At 45.2% G+C, this 21,889-nt stretch overlaps 1 long non-coding RNA gene and 2 gene segments (V, D, J or C); 2 read left to right on the top strand and 1 right to left on the bottom strand.

Moving 5' to 3' along the window:
• LOC127492672 (uncharacterized) overlaps positions 1–21,889 on the bottom strand; it is a 57,036-nt gene that overhangs the window by 15,709 nt on the left and 19,438 nt on the right. For 2 of the 6 annotated variants that reach the window (XR_016223070.1, XR_016223072.1), the window contains exon 1: positions 260–362. The exons of the other annotated variants lie outside the window; for them this stretch is intronic. This is a non-coding gene — a long non-coding RNA (uncharacterized LOC127492672). Of the gene's footprint in view, positions 1–259; positions 363–21,889 lie in introns of those variants that run through there. 6 annotated transcript variants of the gene reach the window in all.
• On the top strand, positions 694–1,529 carry LOC149121794 (T cell receptor gamma variable 4-like). The segment is given in 2 exon segments: positions 694–927; positions 1,044–1,529. Coding segments are annotated over 2 exon segments (384 nt in total).
• LOC149121793 (T cell receptor gamma variable 4-like) lies at positions 7,934–8,775 on the top strand. The segment is given in 2 exon segments: positions 7,934–8,167; positions 8,290–8,775. Coding segments are annotated over 2 exon segments (384 nt in total).

Below are 21,889 nucleotides of genomic sequence, written 5' to 3'. Positions count from 1 at the left end.
GGTTTGCCAAATAAAATGTAGGTAAATTTGAATTCTTGATCAATAACAAATATTTTAATTTTTTTAGTATATCCCAAATATTGCATGACACAGCACTGTATACTTTTTCTTGGATAGTATAGTATCCTAAATCTTGCAGCCCAACCATGGGTGCCTTTTAACAGTACTTGAGAATGATCAGAAATCTTCTAACAAATCAACTTGAGTGCAAACACACACACACACACACACGCACAGGCATGCACACAAGGGCATTTACCTTTGAGGGGCGTCAGACGTAGTCAACATAATGGGTCTCAACTTATTTTAATAAGGTAGATCACAGCTTCTCAGATGTGCTGTTGAAGATGTCCCTGGTCTACCTACAGAGGTCCATGGAGGTGAGTCAGAGCAATAGGAAAGACGTTCCATCTCAGGACAAGGTCATGGCAGCCGCATTCACACAATGACACTGCCAGTTGCAGGGAAGGGAGCCTGCTGTGGGACTGCACACTGCAGAGTGGAACAGGCAAGCATCACCAAGGGTTCTGCTTCCAACTGCATTTGCACCAAAGCGCTACAGACTGAGCACTCAGTGCTCCTCACAGCGCTACCTCAGGGCAGGACTTTCTCTCGGCTTCCACAGGAGGGCGCGCAAGGCACTCAAAGGCGGAAGTAGAGACCAGGCTTCTCCTGTCAGCACTCACCTCTTCTGGGTAAAGAGCTTGGGAGTCTTCTAAGAGAGACCCTGCCTGTTACTTCTCCCTGCTGTGACTTCAGTCGGGAAGACTCCCTCCAACTCACCTCCCTCGGTCCCTCTTTTTTGAGTAGGATTAGAGTTAAGAGGATATTCTTCTTCCCTTATCACCTCATCCCTTCCCTTCTAAGGCCTGAGAGAAGAAGGCATGCTGTGGACACTCTCCCTACTTGTAGCTTTCCTGCCTCCTGGTAAGTAGGTTGCATAGATGTTAATGCGAGTTCTCTCTCTCTCTCTCTCTCTCTCTCCATGGAGGTCATACTAAAGAATTATCATTTTCTCATTGTTTTTGTGGTTGCCATTACAGGCAGTCAAACATCTTCCAACTCAGAGAAGACTATGACAGTGGTCACCAAGCCGACTGGGTCATCTGTTGCAGTCACTTGTAGTATTCCTCAACAAAGTGGCTACATCCACTGGTACCGGTTCCAGGAGGGGAAGGCCCCACAGCGCCTTCTCTACTACATCGTCAGCAGTTCCAGTTCTATAGTGGACTCGGGATTTGATGCATGGAAATACGAAGCTTCTAAAAGCACACAGGGCAGCTATAATGTCTTTCTACGAAACCTGGGAAGAGACGACTCTGGGGTGTATTACTGTGCTGTCTGGACTGGCACAGTGATTCCGACCTGCCTTATACTACACTGAAAATTGTGCCTGTGGTTATTCCTGGTACTCGAGATAGGCCAGCCCCATCTCATTTCCTGTTTCTGACTCTGCGCTGAGCAAAGATAAACTCGGAGCCCAACACCAAACCCCAGAGCTCACATCCCACCACCTTCTCAATGCCTTCACACTGCCTCCAGGCCCCCGCCCTGCACCTCCACCCCGGCCCTTTCCTAAAGACTGAACTCCCATCTCCAGGCCTTTGCCCAGTGGTCTAGCACTCAGCTGAGTTCCTTCTACTCTCCTAGGGGTTGGAAGAATAGCATTTAACTAGTTTCTGAGACAGGCAAGGTCACCTAAGGTCTTATGGAACATCTTTAGGAGAGAATTATGGGAAGGCTGGTGGTTGGCACATATTCTCACTTCTAAGCTTCTAAAATAATGAAATATTTCAATCATACTGAAGGTTAGAGTGAATAAGAAAACAAATCTTGAGGTGCCTATTACTTAGTTTAGTTACATCTTCACATTTTAACACATTTGCTTCATATTTTCATAATGGTTTCATGAACTAATTCATAATTCATATGAACTAATTCAGCTGAAGATTCTGGGTTTATTTTCCCAAGCCCATCCTTCCCTTTCCCCTCCCAAGGGTAACCACCAACCAGGTCCCACTCATGCTGCAAAGGCATGTATTCACAAATAATGAACAACTTCCATCATGCCTCAAGACATAAAATAGGATGTATATTTCAATCTATCATATGTTTTCTGTACTTCACAGTACACTTTTTTTTTTTTTGACAGGCAGAGTGGACAGTGAGAGAGAGAGACAGAGAGAAAGGTCTTCCTTTGCCGTTGGTTCACCCTCCAATGGCCGCCGCAGCCGGCGTGCTGTGGCCAGCGCACCGCACTGATCTGATGGCAGGAGCCAGGAGTCAGGTGCTTTTCCTGGTCTCCCATGGGGTGCAGGGCCCAAGCACCTGGGCCATCCTCCACTGCACTCCCTGGCCACAGCAGAGAGCTGGCCTGGAAGAGGGGCAACCGGGACAGAATCCGGCGCCCCGACCGGGGCTAGAACCCGGTGTGCTGGCGCCGCTAGGCGGAGGATTAGCCTAGTGAGCCGCGGCGCCGGCCCCACAGTACACTTTTGAATAGTTACTCCTGCTAGTATGCATGCCTTGAATTACTCATTGGCATTCTGTACTGTGAATGTGTCACATTTTATTAATTCAAAATCTTATAATTTGAGGGTTGACTTGGTAAAGCTTCAAATAGTTGTGCTTGAATTTTCAGTTGATGTAAAGAGTGCTGTCATGTTTATGTTTTTAAGCTTTGTATCTGCAGTAGCTAGGAATGTTTGGCTTCAAATGGCCAAGTAAGGCAGGGTGTCTTACAGGCCTGGGAGTTGATGGCATCCAGAACTTGAAAGCATCAGAACCGCCCTGTCCATTTCTTCATCTCTTATCTCAGCTTTTGCCCATGTGACATCCTCATTTTCAGGTGTCAAGAACCATGCCAGTGGTCCCTCTTGAGACCCATCCTTACAGATTTCATCCAAGCAAGCTGAGTCGCTTTCCTTTCAACTCCAGTTTGGATACATTGAACTGGAATCAACTTAGGCACAACTTGAGACCTAGATGGGTGTGAGGCAGATGACTGGTAGTGCCTACCTCTTTTCTACACATACGAGAGGACTTCAGAACATCCATGGAAAAATGGAATTAAGAGATAAATTTATTCTGTTGTCATGGATTTTTAAACACATGTATAATTTTGCCATAATACTCAAATTTCAGAAACTTTTTAAAGATGTCCTCATTGGAAATTTATTTGCTTTTATGTTAAGTATCACATTTTTGGCACTCATTCTCAGGTAGCTACTGTGCTAAGCACGTTACATATATGATCTCATTTGATCTTCCCAGAAACCCTACTGAGGGTTCAAAGTATCACTGAAATACAGATAAGAAACTAGGGCAAAGGGGGCAAGCCGACTTCTCTATGGTTATGCTGCTTGAAGTGGCAGATATTTCAATCCCTGCCATGCAGTTTTAAAAAAAAAAAAATGGAGTTCTGTTAATTGTTTGCATCTTGCTGTCTCTAATGAGAGTCAGCCTTATTTCACAAGCTCATTTCTCCTGTGTCAGTTGCCTTGTTATGCTCCTTGTTCTTTGCTCTTATGGAGCATTTAGTGTTCCTTTTGGTTTGGAAGAGGCTTGAAGACCACGGTGGAGACGTTAGCTTCTAGCGAATATACTGAAAAGGCTTCCCCTACTTACTTCTTAGTTATTTTAGCACACATTGATGAAAAGAAATTTGAATCTTAGTTCTTAAAGTTCTTTTAAAAAACAACTACAAAATTTTCACTAAGGTTTCTTGTTGTGTTGCCAGACACGGATAAGGTCTATTTCACCCACAAATTATATGCCATTTGTCTACATATATTCTAAGGGTTTTCTGATTTCAGATTCATTACATTTAAACTTCTGTTTGTAAGTTATAAGGTAGCCGTTTCACAGTACTTGGTTCTATATGGTGAACCAATTCCCAAAGCAGAATGTGTGGCATAATGAATTATTCCTTGCTGGTCTGAATGTACAACTTCATCCTACATTAAGATATTGCATATCGGTGGATTTCTGTCCCGTGAATCTTTATATTCCAGTGCCAAGTGCTGCACTCCTTTTGTTGCACTAGCTTTATAGTTCCTCTACATTCTGGCAGGCTTAGTTTATAACTCTTCTGTTTTAAGAATTTTATTTCCACTGCAGTGAAATGGGAATTTTGTGCTTTCTCATATTTAAACATGAGCATGAAGTTCCGGTAAGGAACTCCCAGTCTCCAAGGCACTGGAGTTTGCCCTCTGCTTGGGGCCCAGGGCATTCGGCTCTCAGAGCCATTTACACAGCAGCTTCCAATCCTTCCCCTGGGGATTCCGCAGGGCAAAGGGAGACCCACACAGGCCCCTACTTACTCACTGATGAGCTCGCTCATGCTAGCAGCAATCTATTACCTGAGAGATGCTGAAACAGTGACAGGAGTGGAACTGCAATGTTGTTGTAGTTTTACTGAGTCTCTCTAACACACAACCAAATACATCCATAAATGTGGTGCTGGAAATCTGCACAGGTGTCACTTAAATGCCACCAGCATTGTAGCCAACAGGCTTGATGATAATTCTTTGGAGAAGGCAGATGCAAAGCTTCTCAGATGGGCTGCTGGAGGTCTCCAGAGTTCACTACAGAGCTGGGGAAGGTGGGTCAGGGCAGCAGGAAGGAAGCTGCATCGCGGGACAAGGCCCTGGCAGCATCATCCCCACTCTGGGACTGAGACCTGCAGAGAAGTGAGCCTGACCTGGGATGCTGGCCCGGGGAGCTGGCAGTCTTCACCAAGGGGCCTGCTATCCGCCCTGTTTGCCCTCAACCTGCCTCAGATTGGGGTCTCTGTGGTCCTCACACACCTGCCTCTGGGGAGGGCCTGCTCTCAGCTTGCCTCCACGGGAGGGTGAAGAGAAGGGGGTGGAAGCAGAGGCGGGGCTACCTCCCTCTGCACTCACCCTTCTGGGCAGAGGCGTGGCTACCTTCTAAGGTAGGCCCTGCCCTGCCTGGTACTCTCCCTGCTCTGACATCTGTCAGGAAGACCAGCTGCACTCCCTCGCCTGGGGCCCCTCCCTTTTTGCGTAGGATTAGAGTTTTGACAGGGCATTCTGCTCCCCTTATCACCAGATCCCTTCCCTTCTGAGACCAGGAGAACAAGGCATGCTGTGGACTGTAGCCCTGCTTGTAGCTGTCCTGTCTCCTGGTAAGCAGGTTGCATAGATGCTAATGGGACAGATTCTCTCTCTCTCTCTCTCTCTCTCTCTCTCTCTCTCTCTCTCTCTCTCATACATGGGAGTTCATTCTAAAGAATTGCCAGTACCTGTTTCTCATTGTTCATTATTTTTACCATCGCAGGCAGTCAAACATCTTCCAACTCAGAGAAGACCATGACAGTGGTCACCAAGCCAACTGGGTCGTCTGTTACAGTCACTTGTAGTATTCCTCAACAAAGTGGCTACATCCACTGGTACCGGTTCCAGGAGGGGAAGGCCCCACAGCGCCTTCTCTACTATGACTTCTCCATTTCCAGTTCTATAGTGGATTCAGGATTCAGTCCAGTTAAATACCATGCTTTTAGAGGCACAAAGATCTGTAACTTTGTACTACAAAATCTGGAAGAAAGTGACTCCGGAGTGCATTACTGTGCCAGCTCGACTGGCACAGTGATTCCAACCTGCTTTGTACTGCACGCAAAAAATTGCTTATGGTTTCTCCTAGTACTCAAGATAGGCCAGTCCCTACCTCACTTCCTGCTCTCAACTCCACTATAGTCTAAACAAAGAGAAGCTCTTTATCTTTTAGGTAAAGAGCCCAACAGCTAACCCCAGAGCTTCCATCTCACACCCTCTCAATGGCCTCACCGTGCCCCGGGACCCCACCTCTGAACCATCCACCCCAGGACTTTCCTAAAATAAAATCCCATATCCAGGCCTTAACCCAGCATTCTGACAGAATACAGGGCTCATTCTGCTCTCCTAGGGGCTGGCACAGCAGCATTCAATCTGGTTTCTAGGATAGACAAAGTCACCTAGGATTGGTCTGCTATGAGAGACAACTGAGAGCATTATGTGTTATATATATATATATATATATATACACACACACAGACACACATACACACACACACACACACATATATATATATATATATATATATATATGTAATCTATCTATCTAATCTCATTTGACCTCCAATGAAACCCTACTGAGGATTCAAAGTATCACTGAATTTAACAGATAATAAAATAAGGCAAGGAGGGGGCTAGCTGACTCTTCTAAGGTCATGGAGCAAGAAGTGGCAGAGATTTCAATCCCTGCACTCTGGTTCAAAAAACGAGATCTGCCAGTTGCATTTGCATCCCATGGTCTCTAATGACAGTTAGGGTGATTTCACAAGTTTACACTTCCTCTTTTATCAGCTGCCTTAGGATGCTCCTTGCCCATTCCTTTGGAGCATTAACTTTCCTTATTGGTTCAGAAGACTCTTAAACTTCATGTGTTGAAAAGCCTTCTCCTCTCTTAGTATTTAGTTATTTTCATCACACTTCAGTGAAAAGAGATTTGAATCTGACTTTTAAAACACACTTCTGAAAGTATCTTAAAGCATATCTTAAAAAAAAAAAAACAACTACACAATTTTCCAGAGGCTTCTGCTGTCATGGCCAGGCACAGAGACAGCCTATCTCACTCACAATTTACATGTCATTCATCAACACCAGGTGTACCACCTGCAACAGGCTGAAACAATGACTGAAGTAGAACATTCTTCTATGTTTTACTATGAGTCTTTCTTTTCTTTTTTAAAGATTTACTCATTTATTTGAGAGGTAGAGGCAGAGGCAGAGAGATGGGGGGAGGGTGGGATGGAGAAAGAGAGGCTTCACTCTGCAAATGGCTTCAAATGCCAGGGCTGGGCCAGGAACCAGGAGCTTCATCTGGTCTCTCACATGGGTGCAGGGGCCCAAGCACTGGAGACATCTTCTATTCACTGCATTTCTAGGCACACTCGTAGGGAACTGGATTGGAAGTAGAGCAGCTAGGACTTGAGCTGGTGCCCATATCAGATGCTGACACTGTGACACTGCGGGTAGCAGCTTAACCCACTGCACCACAGTGCTGACTCTACTAGGAGTCTTTCTAACACACATCCAAATGCATTCATAAACGTGGTGGTGAAAATCTGGAGATGGGCCATTTAAATACTACCAGCATTTTACTCTACTTGTTACGTCACCCATCCTTCCACCCATCATCCCCAAATCAACTGCAGACATCAGTACACATTCTGAATGTAGGTTTGCCAAATAAAATGTAGGTAAATTTGAATTCTTGATCAATAACAAATATTTTAATTTTTTTAGTATATCCCAAATATTGCATGACACAGCACTGTATACTTTTTCTTGGATAGTATAGTATCCTAAATCTTGCAGCCCAACCATGGGTGCCTTTTAACAGTACTTGAGAATGATCAGAAATCTTCTAACAAATCAACTTGAGTGCAAACACACACACACACACACACGCACAGGCATGCACACAAGGGCATTTACCTTTGAGGGGCGTCAGACGTAGTCAACATAATGGGTCTCAACTTATTTTAATAAGGTAGATCACAGCTTCTCAGATGTGCTGTTGAAGATGTCCCTGGTCTACCTACAGAGGTCCATGGAGGTGAGTCAGAGCAATAGGAAAGACGTTCCATCTCAGGACAAGGTCATGGCAGCCGCATTCACACAATGACACTGCCAGTTGCAGGGAAGGGAGCCTGCTGTGGGACTGCACACTGCAGAGTGGAACAGGCAAGCATCACCAAGGGTTCTGCTTCCAACTGCATTTGCACCAAAGCGCTACAGACTGAGCACTCAGTGCTCCTCACAGCGCTACCTCAGGGCAGGACTTTCTCTCGGCTTCCACAGGAGGGCGCGCAAGGCACTCAAAGGCGGAAGTAGAGACCAGGCTTCTCCTGTCAGCACTCACCTCTTCTGGGTAAAGAGCTTGGGAGTCTTCTAAGAGAGACCCTGCCTGTTACTTCTCCCTGCTGTGACTTCAGTCGGGAAGACTCCCTCCAACTCACCTCCCTCGGTCCCTCTTTTTTGAGTAGGATTAGAGTTAAGAGGATATTCTTCTTCCCTTATCACCTCATCCCTTCCCTTCTAAGGCCTGAGAGAAGAAGGCATGCTGTGGACACTCTCCCTACTTGTAGCTTTCCTGCCTCCTGGTAAGTAGGTTGCATAGATGTTAATGCGAGTTCTCTCTCTCTCTCTCTCTCTCTCTCTCTCTCCATGGAGGTCATACTAAAGAATTATCATTTTCTCATTGTTTTTGTGGTTGCCATTACAGGCAGTCAAACATCTTCCAACTCAGAGAAGACTATGACAGTGGTCACCAAGCCGACTGGGTCATCTGTTGCAGTCACTTGTAGTATTCCTCAACAAAGTGGCTACATCCACTGGTACCGGTTCCAGGAGGGGAAGGCCCCACAGCGCCTTCTCTACTACATCGTCAGCAGTTCCAGTTCTATAGTGGACTCGGGATTTGATGCATGGAAATACGAAGCTTCTAAAAGCACACAGGGCAGCTATAATGTCTTTCTACGAAACCTGGGAAGAGACGACTCTGGGGTGTATTACTGTGCTGTCTGGACTGGCACAGTGATTCCGACCTGCCTTATACTACACTGAAAATTGTGCCTGTGGTTATTCCTGGTACTCGAGATAGGCCAGCCCCATCTCATTTCCTGTTTCTGACTCTGCGCTGAGCAAAGATAAACTCGGAGCCCAACACCAAACCCCAGAGCTCACATCCCACCACCTTCTCAATGCCTTCACACTGCCTCCAGGCCCCCGCCCTGCACCTCCACCCCGGCCCTTTCCTAAAGACTGAACTCCCATCTCCAGGCCTTTGCCCAGTGGTCTAGCACTCAGCTGAGTTCCTTCTACTCTCCTAGGGGTTGGAAGAATAGCATTTAACTAGTTTCTGAGACAGGCAAGGTCACCTAAGGTCTTATGGAACATCTTTAGGAGAGAATTATGGGAAGGCTGGTGGTTGGCACATATTCTCACTTCTAAGCTTCTAAAATAATGAAATATTTCAATCATACTGAAGGTTAGAGTGAATAAGAAAACAAATCTTGAGGTGCCTATTACTTAGTTTAGTTACATCTTCACATTTTAACACATTTGCTTCATATTTTCATAATGGTTTCATGAACTAATTCATAATTCATATGAACTAATTCAGCTGAAGATTCTGGGTTTATTTTCCCAAGCCCATCCTTCCCTTTCCCCTCCCAAGGGTAACCACCAACCAGGTCCCACTCATGCTGCAAAGGCATGTATTCACAAATAATGAACAACTTCCATCATGCCTCAAGACATAAAATAGGATGTATATTTCAATCTATCATATGTTTTCTGTACTTCACAGTACACTTTTTTTTTTTTTGACAGGCAGAGTGGACAGTGAGAGAGAGAGACAGAGAGAAAGGTCTTCCTTTGCCGTTGGTTCACCCTCCAATGGCCGCCGCAGCCGGCGTGCTGTGGCCAGCGCACCGCACTGATCTGATGGCAGGAGCCAGGAGTCAGGTGCTTTTCCTGGTCTCCCATGGGGTGCAGGGCCCAAGCACCTGGGCCATCCTCCACTGCACTCCCTGGCCACAGCAGAGAGCTGGCCTGGAAGAGGGGCAACCGGGACAGAATCTGGCGCCCCGACCGGGGCTAGAACCCGGTGTGCTGGCGCCGCTAGGCGGAGGATTAGCCTAGTGAGCCGCGGCGCCGGCCCCACAGTACACTTTTGAATAGTTACTCCTGCTAGTATGCATGCCTTGAATTACTCATTGGCATTCTGTACTGTGAATGTGTCACATTTTATTAATTCAAAATCTTATAATTTGAGGGTTGACTTGGTAAAGCTTCAAATAGTTGTGCTTGAATTTTCAGTTGATGTAAAGAGTGCTGTCATGTTTATGTTTTTAAGCTTTGTATCTGCAGTAGCTAGGAATGTTTGGCTTCAAATGGCCAAGTAAGGCAGGGTGTCTTACAGGCCTGGGAGTTGATGGCATCCAGAACTTGAAAGCATCAGAACCGCCCTGTCCATTTCTTCATCTCTTATCTCAGCTTTTGCCCATGTGACATCCTCATTTTCAGGTGTCAAGAACCATGCCAGTGGTCCCTCTTGAGACCCATCCTTACAGATTTCATCCAAGCAAGCTGAGTCGCTTTCCTTTCAACTCCAGTTTGGATACATTGAACTGGAATCAACTTAGGCACAACTTGAGACCTAGATGGGTGTGAGGCAGATGACTGGTAGTGCCTACCTCTTTTCTACACATACGAGAGGACTTCAGAACATCCATGGAAAAATGGAATTAAGAGATAAATTTATTCTGTTGTCATGCATTTTTAAACACATGTATAATTTTGCCATAATACTCAAATTTCAGAAACTTTTTAAAGATGTCCTCATTGGAAATTTATTTGCTTTTATGTTAAGTATCACATTTTTGGCACTCATTCTCAGGTAGCTACTGTGCTAAGCACGTTACATATATGATCTCATTTGATCTTCCCAGAAACCCTACTGAGGGTTCAAAGTATCACTGAATTACAGATAAGAAACTAGGGCAAAGGGGGCAAGCCGACTTCTCTATGGTTATGCTGCTTGAAGTGGCAGATATTTCAATCCCTGCCATGCAGTTTTAAAAAAAAAAAAATGGAGTTCTGTTAATTGTTTGCATCTTGCTGTCTCTAATGAGAGTCAGCCTTATTTCACAAGCTCATTTCTCCTGTGTCAGTTGCCTTGTTATGCTCCTTGTTCTTTGCTCTTATGGAGCATTTAGTGTTCCTTTTGGTTTGGAAGAGGCTTGAAGACCACGGTGGAGACGTTAGCTTCTAGCGAATATACTGAAAAGGCTTCCCCTACTTACTTCTTAGTTATTTTAGCACACATTGATGAAAAGAAATTTGAATCTTAGTTCTTAAAGTTCTTTTAAAAAACAACTACAAAATTTTCACTAAGGTTTCTTGTTGTGTTGCCAGACACGGATAAGGTCTATTTCACCCACAAATTATATGCCATTTGTCTACATATATTCTAAGGGTTTTCTGATTTCAGATTCATTACATTTAAACTTCTGTTTGTAAGTTATAAGGTAGCCGTTTCACAGTACTTGGTTCTATATGGTGAACCAATTCCCAAAGCAGAATGTGTGGCATAATGAATTATTCCTTGCTGGTCTGAATGTACAACTTCATCCTACATTAAGATATTGCATATCGGTGGATTTCTGTCCCGTGAATCTTTATATTCTAGTGCCAAGTGCTGCACTCCTTTTGTTGCACTAGCTTTATAGTTCCTCTACATTCTGGCAGGCTTAGTTTATAACTCTTCTGTTTTAAGAATTTTATTTCCACTGCAGTGAAATGGGAATTTTGTGCTTTCTCATATTTAAAACATGAGCATGAAGTTCCGGTAAGGAACTCCCAGTCTCCAAGGCACTGGAGTTTGCCCTCTGCTTGGGGCCCAGGGCATTCGGCTCTCAGAGCCATTTACACAGCAGCTTCCAATCCTTCCCCTGGGGATTCCGCAGGGCAAAGGGAGACCCACACAGGCCCCTACTTACTCACTGATGAGCTCGCTCATGCTAGCAGCAATCTATTACCTGAGAGATGCTGAAACAGTGACAGGAGTGGAACTGCAATGTTGTTGTAGTTTTACTGAGTCTCTCTAACACACAACCAAATACATCCATAAATGTGGTGCTGGAAATCTGCACAGGTGTCACTTAAATGCCACCAGCATTGTAGCCAACAGGCTTGATGATAATTCTTTGGAGAAGGCAGATGCAAAGCTTCTCAGATGGGCTGCTGGAGGTCTCCAGAGTTCACTACAGAGCTGGGGAAGGTGGGTCAGGGCAGCAGGAAGGAAGCTGCATCGCGGGACAAGGCCCTGGCAGCATCATCCCCACTCTGGGACTGAGACCTGCAGAGAAGTGAGCCTGACCTGGGATGCTGGCCCAGGGGAGCTGGCAGTCTTCACCAAGGGGCCTGCTATCCACCCTGTTTGCCCTCAACCTGCCTCAGATTGGGGTCTCTGTGGTCCTCACACACCTGCCTCTGGGGAGGGCCTGCTCTCAGCCTGCCTCCACAGGAGGGTGAAGAGAAGGGGGTGGAAGCAGAGGCGGGGCTACCTCCCTCTGCACTCACCCTTCTGGGCAGAGGCGTGGCTACCTTCTAAGGTAGGCCCTGCCCTGCCTGGTACTCTCCCTGCTCTGACATCTGTCAGGAAGACCAGCTGCACTCCCTCGTCTGGGGCCCCTCCCTTTTTGCATAGGATTAGTTTTGACAGGGCATTCTGCTCCCCTTATCACCAGATCCCTTCCCTTCTGAGACCAGGAGAACAAGGCATGCTGTGGACTGTAGCCCTGCTTGTAGCTGTCCTGTCTCCTGGTAAGCAGGTTGCATAGATGCTAATGGGACAGATTTCTCTCTCTCTCTCTCTCTCTCTCTTTTATATGGGAGTTCATTCTAAAGAATTGCCAGTACCTGTTTCTCATTGTTCATTATTTTTACCATCGCAGGCAGTCAAACATCTTCCAACTCAGAGAAGACCATGACAGTGGTCACCAAGCCAACTGGGTCATCTGTTACAGTCACTTGTAGTATTCCTCAACAAAGTGGCTACATCCACTGGTACCGGTTCCAGGAGGGGAAGGCCCCACAGCGCCTTCTCTACTATGACTTCTCCATTTCCAGTTCTATAGTGGATTCAGGATTCAGTCCAGTTAAATACCATGCTTTTAGAGGCACAAAGATCTGTAACTTTGTACTACAAAATCTGGAAGAAAGTGACTCCGGAGTGTATTACTGTGCCAGCGCGACTGGCACAGTGATTCCAACCTGCTTTGTACTCCACGCAAAAAATTGCTTATGGTTTCTCCTAGTACTCAAGATAGGCCAGTCCCTACCTCACTTCCGGCTCTCAACTCCACCATAGTCTAAACAAAGAGAAGCTCTTTATCTTTTAGGTAAAGAGCCCAACAGCTAACCCCAGAGCTTCCATCTCACACCCTCTCAATGGCCTCACCGTGCCCCGGGACCCCACCTCTGAACCATCCACCCCAGGACTTTCCTAAAATAAAATCCCATATCCAGGCCTTAACCCAGCATTCTGACAGAATACAGGGCTCATTCTGCTCTCCTAGGGGCTGGCACAGCAGCATTCAATCTGGTTTCTAGGATCGACAAAGTCACCTAGGATTGGTCTGCTATGAGAGACAACTGAGAGCATTATGTGTTTTATATATACACACACACACACACAAAACACACACACATATATATATATGTAATCTATCTATCTAATCTCATTTGACCTCCAATGAAACCCTACTGAGGATTCAAAGTATCACTGAATTTAACAGATAATAAAATAAGGCAAGGAGGGGGCTAGCTGACTCTTCTAAGGTCATGGAGCAAGAAGTGGCAGAGATTTCAATCCCTGCACTCTGGTTCAAAAAAACGAGATCTGCCAGTTGCATTTGCATCCCATGGTCTCTAATGACAGTTAGGGTGATTTCACAAGTTTACACTTCCTCTTTTATCAGCTGCCTTAGGATGCTCCTTGCCCATTCCTTTGGAGCATTAACTTTTCTTATTGGTTCAGAAGACTCTTAAACTTCATGTGTTGAAAAGCCTTCTCCTCTCTTAGTATTTAGTTATTTTCATCACACTTCAGTGAAAAGAGATTTGAATCTGACTTTTAAAACACACTTATGAAAGTATCTTAAAGCATATCTTAAAAAAAAAAAAACAACTACACAATTTTCCAGAGGCTTCTGCTGTCATGGCCAGGCACAGAGACAGCCTATCTCACTCACAATTTACATGTCATTCATCAACACCAGGTGTACCACCTGCAACAGGCTGAAACAATGACTGAAGTAGAACATTCTTCTATGTTTTACTATGAGTCTTTCTTTTCTTTTTTAAAGATTTACTCATTTATTTGAGAGGTAGAGGCAGAGGCAGAGAGATGGGGGGAGGGTGGGATGGAGAAAGAGAGGCTTCACTCTGCAAATGGCTTCAAATGCCAGGGCTGGGCCAGGAACCAGGAGCTTCATCTGGTCTCTCACATGGGTGCAGGGGCCCAAGCACTGGAGCCATCTTCTATTCACTGCATTTCTAGGGACACTCGTAGGGAACTGGATTGGAAGTAGAGCAGCTAGGACTTGAGCTGATGCCCATATCATGCTGACACTGTGACACTGCGGGTAGCAGCTTAACCCACTGCACCACAGTGCTGACTCTATTGTGAGTCTTTCTAACACACATCCAAATGCATTCATAAACGTGGTGGTGAAAATCTGGAGATGGGCCATTTAAATACTACCAGCATTTTACTCTACTTGTTATGTCACCCATCCTTCCACCCATCATCCCCAAATCAACTGCAGACATCAGTACACATTCTGAATATAGGTTTGCCAAATAAAATGTAGGTAAATTTGAATTCTTGATCAATAACAAATATTTTAATTTTTTTAGTATATCCCAAATATTGCATGACAGAGCACTGTATACTTTTTCTTGGATAGTATCCTAAATCTTGCAGCCCAACCATGGGTGCCTTTTAACAGTACTTGAGAATGATCAGAAATCTTCTAACAAATCAACTTGAGTGCAAACACACACACACACACACACACACATGCACAGGCATGCACACAAGGGCATTTACCTTTGAGGGGCGTCAGACGTAGTCAACATAATGGGTCTCAACTTATTTTAATAAGGTAGATCACAGCTTCTCAGATGTGCTGTTGAAGATGTCCCTGGTCTACCTACAGAGGTCCATGGAGGTGAGTCAGAGCAATAGGAAAGACGTTCCATCTCAGGACAAGGTCATGGCAGCCGCATTCACACAATGACACTGCCAGTTGCAGGGAAGGGAGCCTGCTGTGGGACTGCACACTGCAGAGTGGAACAGGCAAGCATCACCAAGGGTTCTGCTTCCAACTGCATTTGCACCAAAGCGCTACAGACTGAGCACTCAGTGCTCCTCACAGCGCTACCTCAGGGCAGGACTTTCTCTCGGCTTCCACAGGAGGGCGCGCAAGGCACTCAAAGGCGGAAGTAGAGACCAGGCTTCTCCTGTCAGCACTCACCTCTTCTGGGTAAAGAGCTTGGGAGTCTTCTAAGAGAGACCCTGCCTGTTACTTCTCCCTGCTGTGACTTCAGTCGGGAAGACTCCCTCCAACTCACCTCCCTCGGTCCCTCTTTTTTGAGTAGGATTAGAGTTAAGAGGATATTCTTCTTCCCTTATCACCTCATCCCTTCCCTTCTAAGGCCTGAGAGAAGAAGGCATGCTGTGGACACTCTCCCTACTTGTAGCTTTCCTGCCTCCTGGTAAGTAGGTTGCATAGATGTTAATGCGAGTTCTCTCTCTCTCTCTCTCCATGGAGGTCATACTAAAGAATTATCATTTTCTCATTGTTTCTCATTGTTTTTGTGGTTGCCATTGCAGGCAGTCAAACATCTTCCAACTCAGAGAAGACTATGACAGTGGTCACTAAGCCGACTGGGTCATCTGTTGCAGTCACTTGTAGTATTACTCAACAAAGTAGCTATATCCACTGGTACCGGTACCAGGAGGGGAAGGCCCCACAGCGCCTTCTCTACTACATCGTCAGCAGTACCCGTTCTATAGTGGACTCGGGATTTGATACAGAGAAATACCAAGCTTATAAAAGCATACAGGGGAGCTATAATGTCTTTCTACGAAACCTGGGAAGAGACGACTCTGGGGTGTATTACTGTGCTGTCTGGACTGGCACAGTGATTCCGACCTGCCCTATACTACACTGAAAATTGTGCCTGTGGTTATTCCTGGTACTCGAGATAGGCCAGCCCCATCTCATTTCCTGTTTCTGACTCTGCGCTGAGCAAAGATAAACTCGGAGCCCAACACCAAACCCCAGAGCTCACATCCCACCACCTTCTCAATGCCTTCACACTGCCTCCAGGCCCCCGCCCTGCACCTCCACCCCAGCCCTTTCCTAAAGACTGAACTCCCATCTCCAGGCCTTTGCCCAGTGGTCTAGCACTCAGCTGAGTTCCTTCTACTCTCCTAGGGGTTGGAAGAATAGCATTTAACTAGTTTCTGAGACAGGCAAGGTCACCTAAGGTCTTATGGAACATCTTTAGGAGAGAATTATGGGAAGGCTGGTGGTTGGCACATATTCTCACTTCTAAGCTTCTAAAATAATGAAATATTTCAATCATACTGAAGGTTAGAGTGAATAAGAAAACAAATCTTGAGGTGCCTATTACTTAGTTTAGTTACATCTTCACATTTTAACACATTTGCTTCATATTTTCATAATGGTTTCATGAACTAATTCATAATTCATATGAACTAATTCAGCTGAAGACTCTGGGTTTATTTTCCCAAGCCCATCCTTCCCTTTCCCCTCCCAAGGGTAACCACCAACCAGGTCTCACTCATGCTGCAAAGGCATGTATTCACAAATAATGAAAAACTTCCATCATGCCTCAAGACATAAAATAGGATGTATATTTCAATCCATCACATGTTTTCTGTACTTCACAGTACACTTCTGAATAGTTACTCCTGCTAGTATGCATGCCTTGAATTACTCATTGGCATTCTGTACTGTGAATGTGTCACATTTTATTAATTCAAAATCTTATTATTTGAGGGTTGACTTGGTAAAGCTTCAAATAGTTGTGCTTGAATTTTCAGTTGATGTAAAGAGTGCTGTCATGTTTATGTTTTTAAGCTTTGTATCTGCAATAGCTAGGAATGTTTGGTTTCAAATGGCCAAGTAAGGCAGGGTGTCTTACAGGCCTGGGAGTTGATGGCATCCAGAACTTGAAAGCATCAGAACCGCCCTGTCCATTTCTTCATCTCTTATCTCAGCTTTTGCCCATGTGACATCCTCATTTTCAGGTGTCAAGAACCATGCCAGTGGTCCCTCTTAAGACCCATCCTTACAGATGTCATCCAAGCAAGCTGAGTCGCTTTCCTTTCAACTCCAGTTTGGATACATTGAACTGGAATCAACTTAGGCACAACTTGAGACCTAGATGGGTGTGAGGCAGATGACTGGTAGTGCCTAACTCTTTTCTACACATACGAGAGGACTTCAGAACATCCATGGAAAAATGGAATTAAGAGATAAATTTATTTTGTTATCATGGATTTTTAAACACATGTATAATTTTGCCATAATACTCAAATTTCATAAACTTTTTAAAGATGTCCTCATTGGAAATTTATTTGCTTTTATGTTAAGTATCACATTTTTGGCACTCATTCTCAGGTAGCTACTGTGCTAAGCACGTTACATATATGATCTCATTTGATCTTCCCAGAAACCCTACTGAGGGTTCAAAGTATCACTGAAATACAGATAAGAAACTAGGGCAAAGGGGGCAAGCCGACTTCTCTATGGTTATGCTGCTTGAAGTGGCAGATATTTCAATCCCTGCCATGCAGTTTAAAAAAAAAATGGAGTTCTGTTAATTGTTTGCATCTTGCTGTCTCTAATGAGAGTCAGCCTTATTTCACAAGCTCATTTCTCCTGTGTCAGTTGCCTTGTTATGCTCCTTGTTCTTTGCTCTTATGGAGCATTTAGTGTTCCTTTTGGTTTGGAAGAGCCTTGAAGACCACGGTGGAGACGTTAGCTTCTAGCGAATATACTGAAAAGGCTTCCCCTACTTACTTCTTAGTTATTTTAGCACACATTGATGAAAAGAAATTTGAATCTTAGTTCTTAAAGTTCTTTTAAAAAACAACTACAAAATTTTCACTAAGGTTTCTTGTTGTGTTGCCAGACACGGATAAGGTCTATTTCACCCACAAATTATATGCCATTTGTCTACATATATTCTAAGGGTTTTCTGATTTCAGATTCATTACATTTAAACTTCTGTTTGTAAGTTATAAGGTAGCCGTTTCACAGTACTTGGTTCTATATGGTGAACCAATTCCCAAAGCAGAATGTGTGGCATAATGAATTATTCCTTGCTGGTCTGAATGTACAACTTCATCCTACATTAAGATATTGCATATCGGTGGATTTCTGTCCCGTGAATCTTTATATTCTAGCGCCAAGTGCTGCACTCCTTTTGTTGCACTAGCTTTATAGTTCCTCTACATTCTGGCAGGCTTAGTTTATAACTCTTCTGTTTTAAGAATTTTATTTCCACTGCAGTGAAATGGGAATTTTGTGCTTTCTCATATTTAAACATGAGCATGAAGTTCCGGTAAGGAACTCCCAGTCTCCAAGGCACTGGAGTTTGCCCTCTGCTTGGGGCCCAGGGCATTCGGCTCTCAGAGCCATTTACACAGCAGCTTCCAATCCTTCCCCTGGGGATTCCGCAGGGCAAAGGGAGACCCACACAGGCCCCTACTTACTCACTGATGAGCTCGCTCATGCTAGCAGCAATCTATTACCTGAGAGATGCTGAAGCAGTGACAGGAGTGGAACTGCAATGTTGTAGTTTTACTGAGTCTCTCTAACACACAACCAAATACATCCATAAATGTGGTGCTGGAAATCTGCACAGGTGTCACTTAAATGCCACCAGCATTGTAGCCAACAGGCTTGATGATAATTCTTTGGAGAAGGTGGATGCAAAGCTTCTCAGATGGGCTGCTGGAGGTCTCCAGAGTTCACTACAGAGCTGGGGAAGGTGGGTCAGGGCAGCAGGAAGGACGCTGCATCGCGGGACAAGGCCCTGGCAGCATCATCCCCACTCTGGGACTGAGACCTGCAGAGAAGTGAGCCTGACCTGGGATGCTGGCCCAGGGGAGCTGGCAGTCTTCACCAAGGGGCCTGCTATCCGCCCTGTTTGCCCTCAACCTGCCTCAGATTGGGGTCTCTGTGGTCCTCACACACCTGCCTCTGGGGAGGGCCTGCTCTCAGCCTGCCTCCACAGGAGGGTGAAGAGAAGGGGGTGGAAGCAGAGGCGGGGCTACCTCCCTCTGCACTCACCCTTCTGGGCAGAGGCGTGGCTACCTTCTGAGGTAGGCCCTGCCCTGCCTGGTACTCTCCCTGCTCTGACATCTGTCAGGAAGACCAGCTGCACTCCCTCACCTGGGGCCCCTCCCTTTTTGCGTAGGATTAGTTTTGACAGGGCATTCTGCTCCCCTTATCACCAGATCCCTTCCCTTCTGAGACCAGGAGAACAAGGCATGCTGTGGACTGTAGCCCTGCTTGTAGCTGTCCTGTCTCCTGGTAAGCAGGTTGCATAGATGCTAATGGGACAGATTTCTCTCTCTCTCTCTCTCTCTCTCTTTTATATGGGAGTTCATTCTAAAGAATTGCCAGTACCTGTTTCTCATTGTTCATTATTTTTACCATCGCAGGCAGTCAAACATCTTCCAACTCAGAGAAGACCATGACAGTGGTCACCAAGCCAACTGGGTCATCTGTTACAGTCACTTGTAGTATTCCTCAACAAAGTGGCTACATCCACTGGTACCGGTTCCAGGAGGGGAAGGCCCCACAGCGCCTTCTCTACTATGACTTCTCCATTTCCAGTTCTATAGTGGATTCAGGATTCAGTCCAGTTAAATACCATGCTTTTAGAGGCACAAAGATCTGTAACTTTGTACTACAAAATCTGGAAGAAAGTGACTCCGGAGTGTATTACTGTGCCAGCTCGACTGGCACAGTGATTCCAACCTGCTTTGTACTCCACGCAAAAAATTGCTTATGGTTTCTCCTAGTACTCAAGATAGGCCAGTCCCTACCTCACTTCCGGCTCTCAACTCCACCATAGTCTAAACAAAGAGAAGCTCTTTATCTTTTAGGTAAAGAGCCCAACAGCTAACCCCAGAGCTTCCATCTCACACCCTCTCAATGGCCTCACCGTGCCCCGGGACCCCACCTCTGAACCATCCACCCCAGGACTTTCCTAAAATAAAATCCCATATCCAGGCCTTAACCCAGCATTCTGACAGAATACAGGGCTCATTCTGCTCTCCTAGGGGCTGGCACAGCAGCATTCAATCTGGTTTCTAGGATAGACAAAGTCACCTAGGATTGGTCTGCTATGAGAGACAACTGAGAGCATTATGTGTTTTATATATATATATATATACACACACATACACACACATACACACACACATATACACACACACACACACATTTATATATATGTAATCTATCTATCTAATCTCATTTGACCTCCAATGAAACCCTACTGAGGATTCAAAGTATCACTGAATTTAACAGATAATAAAATAAGGCAAGGAGGGGGCTAGCTGACTCTTCTAAGGTCATGGAGCAAGAAGTGGCAGAGATTTCAATCCCTGCACTCCGGTTCAAAAAACGAGATCTGCCAGTTGCATTTGCATCCCATGGTCTCTAATGACAGTTAGGGTGATTTCACAAGTTTACACTTCCTCTTTTATCAGCTGCCTTAGGATGCTCCTTGCCCATTCCTTTGGAGCATTAACTTTTCTTATTGGTTCAGAAGACTCTTAAACTTCATGTGTTGAAAAGCCTTCTCCTCTCTTAGTATTTAGTTATTTTCATCGCACTTCAGTGAAAAGAGATTTGAATCTGACTTTTAAAACACACTTCTGAAAGTATCTTAAAGCATATCTTAAAAAAAAAAAAACAACTACACAATTTTCCAGAGGCTTCTGCTGTCATGGCCAGGCACAGAGACAGCCTATCTCACTCACAATTTACATGTCATTCATCAACACCAGGTGTACCACCTGCAACAGGCTGAAACAATGACTGAAGTAGAACATTGTTCTATGTTTTACTATGAGTCTTTCTTTTCTTTTTTAAAGATTTACTCATTTATTTGCGAGGTAGAGGCAGAGGCAGAGAGATGGGGGGAGGGTGGGATGGAGAAAGAGAGGCTTCACTCTGCAAATGGCTTCAAATGCCAGGGCTGGGCCAGGAACCAGGAGCTTCATCTGGTCTCTCACATGGGTGCAGGGGCCCAAGCACTGGAGACATCTTCTATTCACTGCATTTCTAGGCACACTCGTAGGGAACTGGATTGGAAGTAGAGCAGCTAGGACTTGAGCTGGTGCCCATATCAGATGCTGACACTGTGACACTGCGGGTAGCAACTTAACCCACTGCACCACAGTGCTGACTCTACTATGAGTCTTTCTAACACACATCCAAATGCATTCATAAACGTGGTGGTGAAAATCTGGAGATGGGCCATTTAAATACTACCAGCATTTTACTCTACTTGTTACGTCACCCATCCTTCCACCCATCATCCCCAAATCAACTGCAGACATCAGTACACATTCTGAATGTAGGTTTGCCAAATAAAATGTAGGTAAATTTGAATTCTTGATCAATAACAAATATTTTATTTTTTTAGTATATCCCAAATATTGCATGACACAGCACTGTATACTTTTTCTTGGATAGTATCCTAAATCTTGCAGCCCAACCATGGGTGCCTTTTAACAGTACTTGAGAATGATCAGAAATCTTCTAACAAATCAACTTGAGTGCAAACACACACACACACACACACACACACACGCACAGGCATGCACACAAGGGCATTTACCTTTGAGGGGCGTCAGACGTAGTCAACATAATGGGTCTCAACTTATTTTAATAAGGTAGATCACAGCTTCTCAGATGTGCTGTTGAAGATGTCCCTGGTCTACCTACAGAGGTCCATGGAGGTGAGTCAGAGCAATAGGAAAGACGTTCCATCTCAGGACAAGGTCATGGCAGCCGCATTCACACAATGACACTGCCAGTTGCAGGGAAGGGAGCCTGCTGTGGGACTGCACACTGCAGAGTGGAACAGGCAAGCATCACCAAGGGTTCTGCTTCCAACTGCATTTGCACCAAAGCGCTACAGACTGAGCACTCAGTGCTCCTCACAGCGGTACCTCAGGGCAGGACTTTCTCTCG

This window comes from Oryctolagus cuniculus, chromosome 16 (assembly GCF_051225735.1).
Source record: "Oryctolagus cuniculus isolate XC-2025 breed Fujian yellow rabbit chromosome 16, ASM5122573v1, whole genome shotgun sequence".
NCBI classification, from domain to species: Eukaryota; Metazoa; Chordata; class Mammalia; order Lagomorpha; family Leporidae; genus Oryctolagus; species Oryctolagus cuniculus.
This window is presented reverse-complemented; position numbering and strand designations above follow the sequence as displayed.